Here is an 18,803-nt window from a genome sequence, read left to right as displayed (position 1 = left end):
AAATTTGTATGCAGGTCAGGAAACAACAGTTAGAACTGGACATGGAACAACAGACTGGTTCCAAATAGGAAAATGAGTTTGTCAAGGCTGTATATTGTCACCCTGCTAATTTTACTTATATGTAGAGTACATCATGAGAAATGCTGGGCTGGAAGAAGCACAAGCTGGAATCAAGATTGCCAGGAGAAATATCAATCACCTCAGATATGCAGATGACACCACCCTTATGGCAGAAAGTGAAAAGGAACTAAAAAGCCTCTTGATGAAAGTGAAAGAGGAGAGTGAAAAAGTTGGCTTAAAGCTCAACATTCAGAAAACGAAGATCATGGCATCGGGTCCCATCACGTCATGGGAAATAGATGGGGAAACAGTGGAAACAGTGTCAGACTCTATTTTGGGGGGCTCCAAAGTCACTGCAGATGGTGATTGCAGCCATGAAATTAAAAGACGCTTGCTCCTTGGAAGGAAAGTTATGACCAACCCAGATAGCATATTCAAAAGCAGAGACATTACCTTGCCAACAAAGGTCCGTCTAGTCAAGGCTATGGTTTTTCCTGTGGTCATGTATGGATGTGAGAGTTGGACTGTGAAGAAGGCTGAGTGCCGAAGAATTGATGCTTTTGAACTGTGGTGTTGGAAAAGACTCTTGAGAGTCCCTTGGACTGCAAGGAGATCCAACCAGTCCTTTCTGAAGGAGATCAGCCCTGGGATTTCTTTGGAAGGAATGATGCTAAAGCTGAAACTCCAGTACTTTGGCCGCCTCATGCGAAGGGTTGACTCATTGGAAAGAGTCTGATGCTGGGAGGGTTTGGGAGCAGGAGGAGAAGGAGATGACAGAGGATGAGATGGCTGGATGGCATCAATGACTCAATGGATGTGAGTCTGGGTGAACTCCGGGAGTTGGTGATGGACACGGAGGCCTGGCGTGCTGTGATTCATGGGGTCGCAAAGAGTCGGACATGACTGAGCGACTGAACTGAACTGAATGAATCAGCCTTGGCAAATCTATGGCTTGTGCGTAAACAGCTGCCCCCTTTCTAGCCCACTCACGCTGTCCACTCCTCCTTACATTCTCTCCAACCTAGACCCTTGCCTCCACACTTTCCCTCCACTTTCTTCCTTCCTTCCTCTCCTTCCCTCAGCTAATGTCTATTCAGTTATTCATTCATTACTAGATGAAGGCATCTGGGCTTTACCTCTTAATTTTCGTACCATGCTTATTTTATGTTGTTGGATCTCTCTGCCTGCCCAGAAAGTCCTTTAAAATAGGTACTAGTTCCACTGTGCACCAGAAACTAACACAACATTGTAAATCAACCATACTTCAATTTTTAAAAGCTATTAATTAAAAAAAAAGGATAAGTTAAGCACTAGTCTCAATATCACGTTAGCCATCATATAGGCACTCTGTTTATACTTGTTAACTTTAATTGTCTTATTTTAAATTCTATGCTAAGTATTTGAAAAAGCTGGCTTGAAACTCAGCATACAAAAAACTAAGATCATGGCATCCAGTCCCATCACTTGATAGTAAATATAAGAAGAAAAAGTGGAAGCAGTGACAGATTTTATTTTCTTGGGCTCCAAAATCACTGTGGACAGTGACTATAGCCATGAAATTAAAAGATGCTTGCTGCTCTTTTCTCTTCTCCGCCATCCTATGTGCGGTTGAATTCTCTCCTCACCATGTCGTCTCACAAGACTTTCAGGATCAAGCGATTCCTGGCCAAGAAACAAAAGCAGAATCGTCCCATTCCTCAATGGATTCGAGTGAAAACTGGCAATAAAATCAGGTACCACTCCAAGAGAAGACATTGGAGAAGAACCCAGCTGGGTCTATAAGAAGCGAGCTGGGTCTATGAGAAGCGAGCTGGGTCTATAAGAAGCGAGCTGGGTCTATAAGAAGCGAGCTGGGTCTACGAGAAGTGGTCTTAACATGTGTGCCACACATGTTAAGACCACTTTTTTAAGCAGCCAAATCACAATGAAAACATCACTACTGTAATGCTTGGCCCATGATGTTATTTCCTCACTATCAGTCTGAGACCCAGTAATAAATATAAAACGTTGGAATTGTTATTGTATTATATGGTTTGTGATGACGTACTGAATAAATACTGTCAGTTAGGACATGGGCCTGTCCAATGATAGAAATGTTCTCTAGCTACCAAGTACTTAGAAGTACAGCTTGTAAAATAGGAACTGGCTTTTAAAAATTTTGTTGTCTTATTGTTCCCTATAACTAGCAGCTCTTACACCTACTGTTATAGGAAGTACACGTATGTGTCATCCTTGAACCTGTAGGCAGCACCTTTTTAAAATAAACCGTGGGGGGAGGGGTGCTTGTCACAAGACATGCAGGATCTTAGTTCCCCAACCAGGGATTGAACCCACTTGGCTGCCAGGAAAGTCCCATAAAAAGCATGTTTATATGCTATTCTATGATGTGAACCAGGGTTTGGCAAACTGATCTGCCTGTTTTTGTATGGTCTGTGAACTAAAGTTATGCATTTTTAAATGGTTGAAAAAATCAAATGTTTTTGACATTTAATAAATTCAAGTTTACCTACCAGGAAAAAAAAATAAATAAATAAAATATGCTTGCTCCTTGGAATAAAAGCTATGACAAACTTAGACAGTGTACTAAAAAGCAGAGATATCACTTTGCCGACAAAGGGCCATATAGTCAAAATTGTGGTTTTTCCAGTAGTCGTGTATGGATGTGAGAGTTGGACCAGAAAGAAGACTGAGTGCTGAAGAATTGATGCTTTTGAACTGTGGTGCTGGAGAAGACTCTTCAGAGTTGCTTGGACAGCAAGGAGATCAAACCAGTCGATCCTAAAGGAAATCAACCCTGAATATTCATTGGAAGGACTGATGCTGAAGCTGAAGCTCCAGTACTTTGGCACCTGATGCAAAGAGCTGACTCCTTAGAAAAGACTCTGATTCTGGGAAAGATTGAAGGCAAAAGGAGAAGAGGGTGACAGAGGATGAGATGGTTAGATAATATCACCGACTCAATGGACATGAATTTAAGCAAGCCCTGGGAGATAGTGAAGGACAGGGAAGCCTGGCGTGCTGCAGTCCATGGAGCTGGAAAGAGCCAGAAACGACTTAGGGACTGCACAAGAACAACTACTATGTAGAAAGTTCCAAGTTCTTAGGTGGCTTGGACCATGGCTCACTCTTCTTTAGGTTCCGTGCACACTTGGTCAAGTACAAGGGTGCTTAAAAAAAAATATTCTGGGGAGGAAGGAATCTAATCAGTGAATGAAGTCAGCCCACTTTCTTGTCCCCATCTCCATGCCAAACAGTAAAACATTCTGATAACACCCATGGGAATAAAACTAGCTCATTCCCTGGTAGCTCAGCTGGTAAGAATCCACCTGCAGTGCAGGAGACCCTGGTTAAATTCCTGGGTCGAGAAGAACCCCTGGATAAGGGATAGGCTACCCACTCTGGTATTCTTGGGCTTCCCTGGTGGCTCAGCTGGTAAAAAATCCACCTGCAACGCAAGAGACCTGGGTTTGATCCCTGGGTTGGGAAGATGATTTCCCGGAGAAGGGAAAGGCTACCCACTCCAGTATTCTGGCCTGGAGAATTCCATGAACTGTATAGTCCATGGGGTTGCAAGAGTCAGACACAACTGAGCAACTTTCACTTCACTTCTCTCCCTTCTCCAGGGAAAAACAGACTTAAAGGTCATTTAGCCAAGAGAAAAATCTGAAGTGTCACAAGATGAAGACCACCCAGAGAATGACTCTGATCTTGGGGCCAGGCCTAAATTCCAGGTCTCCGCAGTCTGGTTCCTGATCCTCAGTTCTGGAGTCTGAAGCAGTCTAGGGAATTGTGTAACCTCATTAGGACATACAAGAAAATCTATGCCTTCTGATCTCAGTTTCCCTGTGCCCTATATGCCCCATTGCAATAAGTTTACTCTTAGCCATAATCCAGAAAATCAGAATTACATCCATGGTCTCATACAGTTGTCATGGGTTTAGATTATGAATGGAGTTATGATCATTTGCCTGCCCAAGAACCCAGCTGTGTTTGCTGGAGGAGTGGCCTTCTTTTAGTCGACCCTTTGAGAAAAGAGATTTCCATAAAAAAAATACCATGGAGACTATTTTCTATTGTCTTCTCCCATCATTATTCAGGATCTCCTTTTTATAGTTAATAATTTTAACTTAATATTCCTACTTTGTTTTGCTCTGTTTAATCTATATTTCTTTAAACTATTGTCTCTTTTCAAATCTTATCCTATTTCTTCTTTTGTATTTTTAATCTTTTAGGTCTTCTGGTTTTTGTCTTCTCTTTTCATTATCTATGAAGCTTTTATCTTAACTATAACTTTCTTCAGGATTCTAAATTTAATATTTATTTTATCTCTTTTACCCTTACTTTCTCATTTTCATTAACATTCCCTTTTTACTTTGATGTTATTAATTTTGTATGTTGTTTTCATATCTTTTCCTAATTCTTATTTTTCTGTATTTTCTTTTTAGACTATATTTTAATTATTCTTATCATTATTACTATTTTAAAATATCCTTTTCTGTTTTATATTATTTTACTGAGTTTAAATTTTTTAAACTTTTTTTATATTTTAAAGGGTTTTAAATGCTATCATTTTGCATTTTTAATTCTTCTTATTCCTTATTTTAAAATATTTTATTCCCCAAATTCTCCTTTTATTCTTATAATTTCTTAGCTCAATTCTTTATCTCATTGGCTCAGTTCATTTTTCCTTTTCATTCTTAGCATTTGTTCTTTTCCTTATCTCTTCTCAACTTGTTGAAGTGATGGCAAATGAAGTGTGCAGTCTGGTGTAAGTGAGGCCACCCTGATCAGGAAGGTAGAAGTTGTTCCTGGGCTCCTGAACACACCTTTCTCCCTTCAATGTTCTTCTTCATAAGCTTCAAGCTCTCCCACCAACGAATGGTCATTTTCTCCATGCCAGTGATCACCTTAATTACTGAAATACTGTCATTTCCTCTTTGTTGTTGTTCAGTCACTCAGTCACATCTGACTCTTTGCGACCCCCCTGGACTGCAGCACTGGAGAAGGCAATGGCACCCTACTCCAGTATTCTTGCCTGGAAAACCCCACTGCGGAGGAGCCCGGTGGGCTGCAGTCCATGGGGTCGAACAGAGTCGGACACAACTGAAGGGATTTAACAGCAACAGTAACAGCAACAGGACTGCAGCATGCCAGACGTCCCTGTCTTTCACCTTCTCCCAGAGCTTGCTCAAACTCATGTCCATTGAGTTGGTGATGCCATCCAACCATCTCATCCTCTGTCGTCCCCTTCTCCCACCTTCAATATTTCCCAGCATCAGGGTCTTTTCTAATGAGTCAGGTCTTTGCATCAGGTGGCCAAAGTATTAGAGCTTCAGTTTCAGCATCAGTCCTTCAAATGAACATTCAGGGTTGATTTCCTTTAGGATTGAACGGTTTGATCTCCTTTCAGTCCAAGCAACTCTCAGGAGTCTTCTCCAGTACCACAGTTCAAAAGCATCAATTCTTTGGCACTCAGTCTTCTTTATGGTCCAACTCTCACATTCATACATGACTACTGGAAAAACCACAGCTTTGGCTAGACAAACATTTGTCAGCAAAGTAATGTCTCTGCTTTTTAATATGCTGTCTGTGTTTGTCATGTCCCCTATTAACATGCTATGCATGACTGACACATAATAGGTGTGTTATAGATGTTGGTTGGAATCACTGATGGATAAATCCAGTGCCTCCAAGAGAAGCTGCACAGGCCAAGGGTCATGGTCTTTGACATTGACACCATGGGTCCTGGGCAAGCCTAGAGTGAGTGAGCCTGCTCTCAAGGTAAGAGTAGCTCCCCACTCCCAAGCTCTCACCAGGTACAGGCACTGTGCTGGGCTGTGGATATGCACTGTCCCACTGAATCCCCAGAGTCACTCTATGGCAGCTACTAATATATCTTTCCCATTTTAAATTAAAAAGGACAAGGGAAGGGCCAGAAATGTCATGTAAGCTGTCTAGAGTCACACAGCTATATGTAGTGGTTATGGTCTGAATGTTTCTCTCTCCACCCCAAATTCATATGTTGAAGCCCTAACCAACCCTTCCAATATGATGGAGATGGGGCTCTGGGCAGTAATTAGGTCTAGATGAATTCATGAGGGTGGGTTCCCCATGATGGGATTGGTGCCCTTATAAGAAGAGAAAAAGACACCAGAGCCTCCTTTCTGCCACATGAGGACAGACCAAGAAATGAGCCATCTGCCAGACAGGAAGAGTGCCCTCACTAAGAATCAAGTCGGCCAGTGCCTTGGTCTTGACTTCCCAGGCTCCAAAACCATCAGAAATAAAAGCCACCAAGCAGATGGTATTTTGTTACAGCAGCCCAAAGACAGTAGTAAAACTGAAAATTAAAACTGATTCCAGCACCTAGTCCTCACAACCACGGCAGCCTAGGACCTCCTGAGGGGGTGAAGACGGGCTCCAGCTTGACCAGCACGAGCATTTTCCAGCTCCAAGATTCTCAGTGCTCGTCAAGCTTTTAATTCCTAAACTTAAATAACTATTTATTTGTTTTCATAGCAGACTTCATTTCATAGAATTGTGTTAGTTTATATGAAAACTAAGCAGAAAATACAGCCTGTTCCATCCCTTCCCCTCTCAAAATGCACACAGTTTGCCTGATTAATATCTTGCATTAGTTTGGTGTATTTGTTACAATTGATGAACCGAGAGTGATACCTCACCATTAATAAAGTCCATTGGTCTACATTAGAGTTCTTAGGGTTTTGACAAATGCAGTGTCACGTGTCCACCATTACAGTAGCATAAGAAAATAGTTTCACCACACTACAAATCCCTTGTGATCCACCGGTTTATTTGTCTATTCCTCCCCTAGAGCCCTTGGCAACAATGCATCTTTTTACAGTCCAGTCTTCCTTTTCTAGAATGCTGTACATTTGGAATCATACAGTATGCAGCCTTTGCAAGCCAACTTTTTTCACTTAGTAACATGCATTTAATATATATTTTCTGTATGACATCTATTCATGACTGAATATTTTTTTAAAATCATGTAATATATACATGTACCACAGTTTATCTATTTCCTTATTGAAAAACATCTCAGTTGCTTCCAAATTTTTTATTTATTAAATTAAAAAAAAAACTTAACTTCAATTCCTGGGCTCTAATCCTACTCCAGATTCCAAAGAAATAGCCCTGGAGAGTCTTCCTCTGCAGGCTTAGGATAGAGCCTGTGACTCTGTGGCTTTAAAAGCAGTCCAGGTGAGCCTGACACTCACTGAGGACTGGAAACCTGCACCCTGAAGCCTTAGCCTCCCATTTGTCCAGGTGAGGCTGGACTTGGAGTCTTTCCTAAGGCAAACTTTAGCCTCCAGTGCTGGTGCTCCCTTGGCCCTCCACATTCAGATACACACATTTATCTGCCTGTACACCCACCCAGCACACCACTCACAAGTCCACACGTGCACACACATGCACCCGGCTCCCCTCCTGTACCAATGAGACACCGCCATCAGCCCTCCTGATCACACTGGCAGAGGCATAGGAGAAGGCCCTGGAAAGGAGGCAGAGCTTCCTCTATATTTTAAACTGCGCCAGGATCAACTAGACCACTCCCCACCCCCACCTCCCAACTCTGCAGGCTGACCTGCTGGTCAGCGTACCTTCTTGTACTTGTGGGGGAAGGTGAACCTCTCGATGGTGTTCTGTACTGCCCCCCGAGTCACGTTTCCCAGCCTGTCCTCGAGCTGCAGCAGCTCCTACAAAGAGAAAACGTGTGGATGCGTGCACTCCACACATGCAAACACACAGATGCATACACGATAAGGCAGGGGGCACTGGGAGACATCAGCGAAGATTCACGTGGGGAGAACTAACTTGTCAGAGGCTCAAAGACCGAGAGACCTCTGCTCTTTTTCTCCCTCCTACTCTCAACCCTGAGGCTCCCTGCCACCACCCATGCCTCCCCCACCAGAGAGGGAGGGACAGGAGATGGTGGGGTCTCCACCAATCCAGCGGGAACCAGGAGGAATGGGAGGGTTCCCCCCAGACAGAGGGACAGGGTGTACCTCATAGCTCTCCCGCACAGCGGAGGTGTGTCTGCTGGGATTCAGTCCCTGGAGAGCAAGGAAGTGAAGCTGAGGGTAAGGGTAGTTTCGGATTTCGTGGACGACCTGTTGGGGAGAAAATGCCTCAGACAGGATTCCAGGCTCCAGGAGCCCAGCTTCTGACTCCCCCTCCCGTAGCTGCCAGTCAGCGCAACCCTGAGGTGCTGCAGGTAAGGGAGGAGAAGTGCTGTCTTTTCCTCCTCCTGTCTTTTCTGCTCATCAAGAACCAAGCCTGTGCCGAACTAGCCCCAGAAAGAATCACAAAATCAGTAAAGTAACAAACTAATCTGATTGGGCATTTATTTCATAGCAGGCCCTGTTCGAAGCCCTTCTCGTGACTAACTGAATTATCCCACCTGATCTGTCATGTGGGTACAATTACTATCCCTATTTTACAAATGAAGTAAGTGACATAGCCATGGTTTCAAACCCAGGCAGTCAGATCTCAAAATTCACTCTCTTCCCCTCTGCACTGCGCTGCCCAGACTAGGGTGGGACAAAATTTAATGACTCAGTAACCAAGAGAAATAGTACTTTAATGTAATATTTAAAAATCAAAGTAATACCAAAAAGTCCATAATGAACAAAAATATCAAAATTTTAAAGAAAAACAGGATCTGACCCTTTCCTGGCACAGCCCTACCTCACTCACTGTGAGTCAGAGCTCCTCAGCTTACTCCTGCATGATCCTAGACTTAACCTCTCTAGGCCTCAGTTTGCCCATCTGTAAAATAGGGATAAAACCTTTCCTGTGGGGTGATCCCTGGGTTGGGAAGATCCCCTGGAGTAGGAAATAGCAACCCACTCCAGTATTCTTGCCTGGGAAATTCCATGGACAGAGGGAGCCTGGTGGGCTATAGTCCATGGGGTTGCAAAGAGTCAAACATGACTGAGCAACTGAACATACAGCGCTTAGAACGGTGCCTGGTATGCACTAAGTTCTCAGTAAACACAAGGTTTTATTCCTAGGGGGTGGTACTTCATACGTGAACCTTAGAACTTCAGAGCTGACAAGGCTTCTGAGATGACGCATCCTAGCTCTCACTTTACAAGTGAGGAGACTGAGGTGCTGGGTGGTTAAAGGGCAAAGGCAGTACTGGAGGGCAGAATTAACACTCGAGGGCATCAACGTGGAGAAGATGTCTGGAAATAAGATTTCTAGTCGGTCTTCAGCTGCCTTAACAGATTCACTTCACCTTCATTCATGAAGCATCATGAAGCTTGGGAGGCCAGGAACACAAAGGCCCCCAAACCCAACCTGACCCTCCCACAGTCCCTGCCCCTGCAGTGCTGAAGGCCTACGCTCCACACGAGGCCGCCCCAGACCAGCAGGCAGCCCTAAGGGCCACCTCTGGGGTCTCTTATGTTCCCACACCAGGTGTCTTCATCCCATTTCACAGATCTGTAAAACCAGAGCCCAGGGAGGCGCCACCCTAAATGAGGTCATATGGGGTTGGGGGACTACCCAGCTTGTTCTTAGCCCTGAGCCTTTCCCCCAGCCACCCCCCATCCTCACTCACTCCTACCTCCATCCCCACACCCCCAGCCTGCCACACTGCCCCTTGCCCCTCCCCCAGCACCCCCACCCCTCCTTCAGCAGTGCTAGCTTCTAGCCCAGCAGCTTTCCCTTCTTTCCCCTTCAATCCTGATCGGGACTGGGAGCTGGGAGGGAAGGGCGGCAGTGGACCTGCCTCGGCGTGGGGCACAGAGGCGCGGGTCACAGGGGCACAGAGCCGCAGACCTCAGCCCGCCACTGGCACCGACGACGGGCGGCAGAGGACTCAGTCGCCTGGCAAAGCCTCTCACTCACCATCTGCGTGGAGGAGGAGTTTCGGGGGAAATGGTGCATTCGAAGAGTTGCTAGGTAATGCTGATAGTGCTGAGGGACGGGCCGCACCTGGAACTGAGCAGAGCTCAAGCCGGCGTCCACACTGAGATCCCTGCAGGGACAGGGCCACAGTGAGGCACAGGGGGTTCAGCTGTCGGGTGCAAACGGACCCCAGACACCAAGCCCATGGAGCAGAATCAGGGTCACGAACTGCTGCAGAGGCAAGGGACCCAGTCTCGCCTAGTCCATCCCCTCTTTATGACGAGGAGAACCTAGACTCGGAGGAGGAAGGGCTCTGCGAGATCTGAAGGAACTAGAATATTCTGAGCCTCATACTACTTGGGACTAGTGCACAAATCTCCTTCCCAAGGCAAAGTCCATTCCTAAGAGAAATGCTGAAAGAGGAATCCAAATAAGCCAGACACATACAGAGCAAAGGAAAGACAGGTCCAGATAAAGTGGAGGGGTCAGAGGCCACGCGTTTACCACTTTAAGAAAATAACAGGAGAGGGACCTGCAGCCTTGGGGCAGGAAACTCTCCTGAACCACTGCCCCCATTCTTAACAATGCAGGAAATTCACTTCACTTAGTAATCAATCAGTTAATACTGAAAAGGAACCAGGGTTTCTTGAAAAAATGGCTAAGTTTAATGGCCAAATAATGACTCGGTTTCAGTACCAAAAAAAATGAGTACCAAAAAAATGTGCGAAATGAGATTGAAACATCTTGTCATAATTGAAAGCAAGGAAGTCATCAAGGTCAGGTCAAAAGAACTCAGGAACCATCTCAAAGAGGCCCCCACTGGCAGAGTTTGGACATTTTGCATCAATGAGTATAACCGCAGTAGGTTTAAATACATCAAATAGGTTCAAATCCATGAGCGTGAAATGATGCTCAAGCAAATTGGTCCCCTTTGAGGTATGCTAGGGAACCAATGCTTCACTTTGAAAACTAATAAATACAGGAGAAGAACCAAACATTTATCCTGTCTTTCCTCTATTAACTGTACTTCAGGGTAACCAAATCATGATGAAGGGAAATTGCTCTTTATGAAAGTTTTCTGTGTAATAAATGAATAAGGAATGATTGAATTACTTGTCACCTTCTCACGTCCCCTAAAGAAATAAAGGATCTGGGGGAAGATCATCAATTACTATTAAAATCACATAGGAGAGTCAACCAGTTTTCGGCTGGAAGAACCCAGCATCTCCTCTGAAGTGTTTTTACCAGAAGTTGCGAGTTGAAGCTGAACCTGCTCAGCTTGCAACCTGAGTGCCAGGGTGTAGGGAATATAGCAAACCAAAGAGCACCTGAGCAAATGCAATTTGTTTAAAACATGAGGAACATGACAGGAATTTCTGCTTCCATCTGTGATGTCTAAACAGTGTGATGTAAATATATTTCTATATTTCCTCCATCAGTTCAGTTCACTTCAGTAGCTCAGTCGTGTCTGACTCTTTGCAACCCCATGGACTGCAGCAAGCCAGGCTTCCCTGTCCATCACCAACTCCTGGAGCTTACTCAAACTCATGTCCATTGAGTCGGTGATGCCATCCAACCATCTCATCCTCTGTCATCCCCTTCTCCTCCCACCTTCAATCTTTCCCAGCATCAGAATCTTTTCCAAGGAGTTAGTTCTTTGCATCAGGTGGCCAAATCCTGGATCCCTGGAACAACTCCTGATGAGTCTGCCCCCTTGGGAAATGAGGTAACTCTTGGAGTTGGTTGGAAGTAAACCTAGAAATTCTCTGAGTCCAACCCCTCATTTTTGCAGGCCCAGCACAGGACTGAAGAAGGGCAGTGCCCGATCCACGGCCGTGGGCTAGCCAGTCTGGGACTCCAGGGTTTCTGACCCTCACCTGGGCTCATCCTATGACCTGCCTCGACAAAAGGAGTTCCATGGGGCACCTCATGGGCAGAAACTCGGACTCAGCAGCTGCCCAGAGGTCCCAGCAGATTCACAGCTGCAGAGAGATGTTCAGGGAATTCTACCAAAAGCAAAGCCCCAAGGAACTGAGAACAGAGTTGCTCCAATTCCGAGAGTGCTGACTAGAGAAGCAAAAGACACCTTCAGCCTCAGATGAGCTGAGCGATTTGCCCAGGGTGGGCCTGGGTGGGCTCTGGGATCCCCTTTTACCTCATCAAAAATCTGATCCAAAACCCAGGATCCCCTAACAGCTGCCTGCAGGGGAAGGAAGCCAGGAGGCTCTCATCTCCATGTCCCCTCTCTACCTGTCCCAGGTGCCCGAGTAGGGCTAGGACGAGGTGGTGGAGTGGCCTGCAGTGGGCGCAGAGATGGAACCATGAACCACGACTGAGTCAGAGGAGCATGATGAGAATGGAGACACTGGAGCGGGGCACGAAGTTGGGCTCAAGTTACCAGGCCTGGGCCAGAAAGCGGAGCTTCATGGGGGGATTTATCCCCCAAGGCCTGCTGCCCCCACACACTCTCAAGGCTGGGGTGCTCAACTGAGAGCAGCTACGTGGGTAGGGCTGAAATCACCTAAATTTCAGGGAAAGGCCAGTCAGCCTCAGGCTTGGGGCTGGAACAGGCTCTGGGGGCCGGAACAGGCTCTGGGGGCCGGATCCTGGAATGATCAGGGCAGAATTCAGTGATTCCTAATGGTTCTTTAAAGGAAAGGGGCGGGGGGGCCTGGGTCCAGGCACACTCCTCCCTCCCCCTTCCCAGGGGTCCTCGAAGAGCGAAGAGCGTGAGAGCGGCCCCTCTTCTAATGCATTTCTTGTCATCTAATTTCCAGAACCTTGCATCTCCTGGCAGAAGAGACCTCCCTGGAAAAGAGCGGGGGCAGGTATGTAAAGGCCCTTGTCACCACTAGGCTGGCCCTTGCTGGAGCAGAGCTCATTACAGGGAGGAGAGGGGGGCCTCCTGCTTGGGAAGTGGGGACAGGACAAGCAGAAAGGCCCAAGCTGGCCCTGGGCACAGGGCCCTCCCAGCCTCTCAGGGCCCCAGTCTCTCCCAGTCCTTGGGGCAGGCAGGGGTCAGGAATGCACAGCAACAGAAATTTGAGGAGGACAGGAGATTTAAAGCCAGCAGGCTTACCGGCACACCACCCTCCTCCTGACATCTCTGCAGCATCACCCTCACCTGTCCCTTGCCACTTGCCACGTGGGACCCCGTGTGTATATTCAGATCCCTCAGCCACACACAAGGACCCTGGCTGCTCTGTGTGCTGAAGTGAATCAAATTGAATTGACTTGCCTGCTGAGGGACAGAATTTCATCCAAACAACAATTAAATCTTCCTAATTTGAATCTGCTAATTAGAAAGAGGCTGGGCTGAAGCTGGCTGTGGTACAATCTCTTAAGGAAGCGTTAAATCTATCAGAGAAAACTTGAGAACTAGCGAGGGCTGGAGACGATGGAACCTGTGAAAACAACCCTCTCCTGCACCTAAAGGCACATTTAATTTCCAATCAACCAGAACTGCCCCTCAGAACCGTTCCTGGGTGTCCAGTCCTGGTCACGTTTCCAAAGCAACCTTTGCCCATGAAAGTTAGACAGATTAAATGGCTGAGTAATGACACTACTGTATGTCTGTTTTATAAATAGTCCATTCCCTTTCGTTGAGGTTTTTTTGTTTTTACATTCTTTTAAAGAAAAAATATTTTTTTAACCTCAAAGTTGCAAGAACAGCACCAAAAAATTCCTGGTTATCCTTCATTCAGATTCCCCAAATGTTAAAGTTTTACTACTTCACTGAATTTCTTTTTCCTTCTCTCTCCAAATTCATCTATCCATACCCACCTACTTATACATACCCATACACAGTTCCCCGTGGATTTTTTTTCTAAACTATTTAAAAGTAAGTTGCAGGCAGGATACCCTTTACCTCTAAGTACTTTAGTGAACTGCACATCTTTTTTTTCAAGTGTTCGAGTGTTTGGATCTGACCCTAGGTTAGGTCAGCCCTCCCTGAGCTAGAACCTGTGAGTAGGGTGGGACCAAGGACCCAAAACCAAGCAGTACTGCATCTCAGGGCAAGAAAGACCTCTGTCCTGAGCTCAAGAGATTGTGGGAAGACTTTACAAGGCCCCACTGCCTACAAAGACCCCTCAACCAAGCCCTGAACCTCTCCCCAGGCAGTCTCCCCAGGCCTTGCCTCCAACCTAGCTGGTTCTATCTCCCTGAGCCTCTTTTGCATGGCTGGCATGCCCTGGTACTTCTCTCTGGACTCCTCAAGGCCCACCTCCTCCAGGAAGCCTTCCCTGACCATCATGCTAGCTCCTGAGACTCTCCTATCTGCCCTCCTACCAAGGACTATTGGTTCACAACACTCCCAGGACTTGGGAAATGTGTTGCATCCCTGTCAGCTCCTCCCAGGCAGAACCACAAGAACTGAGCCCCAGGTTGGCACATGGTGGTGCTTAGCCACACCTGAGCTTGCTGCCAGAACTAGGGCCCTGGGGGCCCCTCTGGCTCTGAAGGTGGCCGGGGACAAGGCAAAAGCTGGGGCTTGAAAACTAGAACTCCTGCATCATTGATGGAAGGAAACAGGAGCTCCAAGGATCAGGCAACACCCTCCTCTCTCCCTCCCCCAGGGGCCCTAAAGACTCACCAGTCAGTGCCCTCAGCCAAATACCTGGGCTGAGGTGTCTGTAGTTGGTGGCCGAAGTCGAAGCTGGGGTGGAGGCGGTGGGGATGGACAGACACGCGCTCCTGACTCCGCCTGCACCGGAAGGGAAGGAGGACCCAGGCGTCAGGGCAGCCCTGGGACAGCCCAGCTTGCAAGAGCACTGAGCCCCCGGTGGCCCCCACCCATGCCTACATATGGAGCAGCGGCCTTCAGCCCTCTTCCCAAGCTCCAAGGAAGCTTCCTGGGCAGCAGCTCATAACTCAGACATTCCCGCTGTCTGTGGGCTGCCCACTACACCAAGGCCGCTTACTGCTGCTGGCCTGCTATCTCACCCAGGCTCTCTACCTCCTTTGCTCCTTCTCCTTCTACTCCCCTCTGTCCTTGGTGGGTTGTATTCAGGACACACAGACCTGCCTCCTGTAGCATCTCCCACGTCTATGCACCCATACCCTCTGCTGCCATCATGCTCTTTTCTTCTCCTCCACCCTTCTCCACACTCTTCCCAGTTTACAGGGCCCAGGACTAGGCCTCCTCCAGGAAGGCCTCCCAGAACACTCCAGATCATGGTGACCTCTCCTTCCTCTGACCTCCTACAATACTTACCTTCTGTCCCAGGTACCCCAGCCTCTATAGATATGAACACTTAGGGCCTTAAAGATCATCATGTCCAGAGGTGCTCAAAGTATGCTCCAACGACCCCTGGCAGTCCCTGTGACCCTTTCACAGCGTTTCTGAGGTCAAAATGATTTTCATGATAATACTCTCATGTATTTGCTTTTTCACTCTCATTCTCTCACAAGTGAACAACAGAATTTTCTAGAAACTACATGACATGTGATTCAGCTACAGTTTGAGTGCAGAAGCAGACTTGAGAATACAGCTATCTTCTATTGAGCCAGGCGTTAAAGAGATTTGCAAATATATAATTGTTAAAAATCACTCTTTTTACTGCATTATATATAGCTATCTTTTGAAAAACGTTATTGGCATTAATATAACTCTGTTATTGTCATTTTAAATGAATTAATAAGTATTTAAATATTTTCATTTTAAATTCCTAATAGGGTAAGTATCAATAGTCATAATAAACAAAAGTTTGCTATAGTCCTCAATAATTTTTAAGAGAGTAAAATGTCCTGAGACAAAAATGTTAGAGAAACACTTATCTTGTACAACTCCTCTTAAGACTTGAGACTCAGAGAGGTACAGTGACTTGCCCAAGGTCCCACGGTCAGCTTGGCCCCCTTTGATTAGTACTGTCTCTTTTAATTTTGCAATTGTTTCACTGTTGGTCTCTCCAACCACATGATGGGCTCTTTGTGGGCAGGGTTGACCCAGGGCATCCCTTAGGGACCTCCAGTGTTAGAATCAGGTGACCGTGAAGTTTGAGAGGGTGCGAGGGGTCCCCTAGTCTGGTCTCCCACACTATGCAAAAGTCCACCGTGACCATCCTGGCCCAGCTACCAGGGCCATGTGACAAGGACACACACTAGCAACAGAGGGAACCGGTGTCAGGTTAAAGCCATGCTCACTACCCGGAATGAATGCCTCTAACCAGAGCAAAAGCTGCCTCCTACAGGGAGACTCCTTTGGTGACTGACGGCGGGCCAAGCCTGGCAGGGTGGAAACCAGGGGTCGAGCCCCGGGCCCCGCCCCGGCCCCGCCCCCCTCGCCCACGTGGCGCACACACCTGGGGTGCGAGACAAGCCGGCGGTGCTGGGCTTCCAGGAGCTGCTGCTGCAGGAGGTATTGCTGGTGCAGGGCCTGAGGTAGGAAGGAGGGACCTGTGACGTCCTGGAACTGCAGGGTGGGCAGCGGGGTCAGCGACTGGTGCAGGGCGCCGCTGTGCTGGTGGGCCGGGGCCATGTGGGCGCTGAGGCCCGGCTGCGACTGCACGGGGTGGGCCAGGGGGAAGTCGGGAGCGAGCTGCTGCGGCTGCGGGGGGCCCAGGTGGAAGTGCCGGCAGGAGGTAGCGTGAGGAAGCTGAGACCTTTGAAAGGGGGCACCTGGAGAAGCAATGACAAAGACCCCATGAGGACGAGCCCTGCTACCCTCCCCAAGGGTCTCATCTCCCCCTACCCGCAACCTGCAGCCTCTGAAACTCAAAACCTTCATTAGAACCCAACAGTGTCATTATTTTTATATACAAATGACCATCAGTGCTGCCTGGTAAAGGCTCAGTGCAGAAGGTGTTGGAGGGAGGAGGCATATTTTGTTTAATAAATAGATAAGCATTCTCTTTTAAATTAACACACTAGTTAAAGGAATTTTAAGGTCCCAGGAGACAGTTTGGCTTTCTTGAATTTCTCCCAGGCAACTTTATTGATCCTGCTACTGCTAAGTCGCTTCAGTCGTGTCCGACTCTGTGCGACCCCATAGACAGCAGCCAACCAGGCTCCCCCATCCCCGGGATTCTCCAGGCAAGAACACTGGAGTGGGCTGCCATTTCCTTCTCCAATGTAAGAAAGTGAAAAGTGAAAGTGAAGTCGCTCAGTCATGTCCAACTCTTCAGGACCCCATGGACTGCAGCCTACCAGGCTCCTCCACCCATGGGATTTTCCAGGCAAGAGTACTGGAGTGGGCTGCCATTGCCTTCTGCTTACTGATCCTACTACCTTTTAAATAGATGCCTAGAGGAACAGCCTGCAATGCAGGAGACCCAAGTTTGGTCCCTGGGTTGGGAAGATCCCCTCAAGAAGGAAATGGATACCCACTCCAGTATTCTTGCCTGAGAAGTCCCAAGGGCAGAGGAGCCCAGTGGACTACAGTCCATGGGGTTGCAAAGAGTAGGACACAACTGAGCAACCAACACACACACACACACACACGAGAAAATATAGTCCAGCCTAGTCAAGGTCTGAAGCCTTGGCTGGCCAGGACCCAGCCTGCAGAGAGCCCAAATTTCTGAGAAAACAAGTTGTTTTCCATGCAATTTTAAGAAAAAACCTAATCACACAAAATTTTAAGTATAATTAATTTGTTGTAATATCGTGATTTTTTTAAAAGCAAAAATTTCCAGCAATAAGCCAGGCTCACGCTTTATTTAATCTAATCTCCACCACCTTCTAAATAAAATTGACCTTGATGATGGGAAAGTCTTGCAACTTCTCCATAAGCAGAGATCCAGCTCTCAGCACTGGAGTCCTTTAATAAGGAAGGAAATAGACTTGACGCCTCAGGAAGCTTTAAAGAGGCTTCCTGTTAAATGTGGCAGGTTCAACACATATCTGTTCCTTCCCAAACCCCACTGAAATGAGAGCAAAGGAATAAAGAGAAAATAAACAGACAAGGACAGGGAGAACAGGAGGCGTGACATCAGCAGGAAACAAATGTCAACAGATTTTTGGAAGACAGAAGCAGATGGAGGAATTGCAGAGCTGAGAAATTGGAAACAAAGTCCCCAATGAAGGTATGGACTTCCCTGTAGCTCAAACGGTAAAGAATCTGCCTGCAATGCAGGAGACCAGGGTTCAATCCCTGGGTCTGGAAGATCCTCTGGGGAAGGAAAGGGCAGTCCACTCAGTATTCTTGCCTGGAGAATCCCATGGGCAGAGAAGCCTGGCAGATAGTCTGTGGGGTCACAAAGACTTGGACACGACTGAGCAGTTAAACACACACACAATGAAGGTGCAGCCAATGAGAAATGGATAAATCTTGCCACACACGTGGAACGGTGTGGAGTTGGAGGTGGTGACTCCTTGGGAAGGCGGGAGAAATGGTGGTGCTGAGAATGGGGAGGCTGGTTGCCAACCTGTATGAGGAACAGTTCTTCCCTTTCCAGCGCAGTGACTGTCCCTCCCTCGCCCTGGCATTTTGCAGGGAAACTGAGCCAGAAAGGCCACAATAGTGGAGGACGGGGATGCAGCACTGCACTCCGACAGGGGGTTAAGTGAAAGTCTACACATGCAACTTTGGAAACCTCTGTTCCCTTCTGGCACTTGGTTCCGTGCATGCTGCCCTCGTGTGCCCTTCTACTCCCCTCCACACCCCACGGCTCCAGGCTGGAAACTGGCCCCAGGAAGAGCTTGACAGATCCTTCTGGTTGGGCTGCTAAGTTCCTGCTAAGTCGCTTCAGTCGTGTCCGACTCAGTGTGACCCCAGAGACGGCAGCCCACCAGGCTCCCCAGTCCCTGGGATTCTCCAGGCAAGAACACTGGAGTGGGTTGCCATTTCCTTCTCCAATGCAGGAAAGTGAAAAGTGAAAGTGAAGTCGCTCAGTTGTGTCCGACTCCTAGCGACCCCATGGACTGCA

The 18,803-nt window shown here is 47.3% G+C and overlaps 2 protein-coding genes across 2 annotated transcripts in view; one reads left to right on the top strand and one right to left on the bottom strand.

The window, feature by feature from the left end:
• ARK2C (arkadia (RNF111) C-terminal like ring finger ubiquitin ligase 2C) overlaps positions 1–18,803 on the bottom strand; it is a 116,842-nt gene that overhangs the window by 8,992 nt on the left and 89,047 nt on the right. Inside the window, exons 2-6 of the mRNA XM_070778995.1 lie at positions 16,242–16,557; positions 14,534–14,644; positions 9,940–10,069; positions 8,091–8,195; positions 7,686–7,781 (exon numbers count right to left, since the gene is read on the bottom strand). Of these exons, the coding sequence (XP_070635096.1) occupies positions 7,686–7,781; positions 8,091–8,195; positions 9,940–10,069; positions 14,534–14,644; positions 16,242–16,557 (758 nt within the window). The remainder of the gene's footprint in view (positions 1–7,685; positions 7,782–8,090; positions 8,196–9,939; positions 10,070–14,533; positions 14,645–16,241; positions 16,558–18,803) is intronic.
• LOC109578002 (large ribosomal subunit protein eL39-like) lies at positions 1,658–1,860 on the top strand. The gene has a single exon (XM_070778593.1). It carries the CDS (start codon positions 1,687–1,689, stop codon positions 1,840–1,842), a length of 156 nt encoding a protein of 51 aa, XP_070634694.1. The 5' UTR covers positions 1,658–1,686; the 3' UTR covers positions 1,843–1,860.

Source organism: Bos indicus, chromosome 24 (assembly GCF_029378745.1).
Source record: "Bos indicus isolate NIAB-ARS_2022 breed Sahiwal x Tharparkar chromosome 24, NIAB-ARS_B.indTharparkar_mat_pri_1.0, whole genome shotgun sequence".
Classification (NCBI taxonomy): domain Eukaryota; kingdom Metazoa; phylum Chordata; class Mammalia; order Artiodactyla; family Bovidae; genus Bos; species Bos indicus.
Note: the sequence above shows the minus strand (reverse complement) of the source record. Positions and strands in the feature narration are given on the sequence as shown.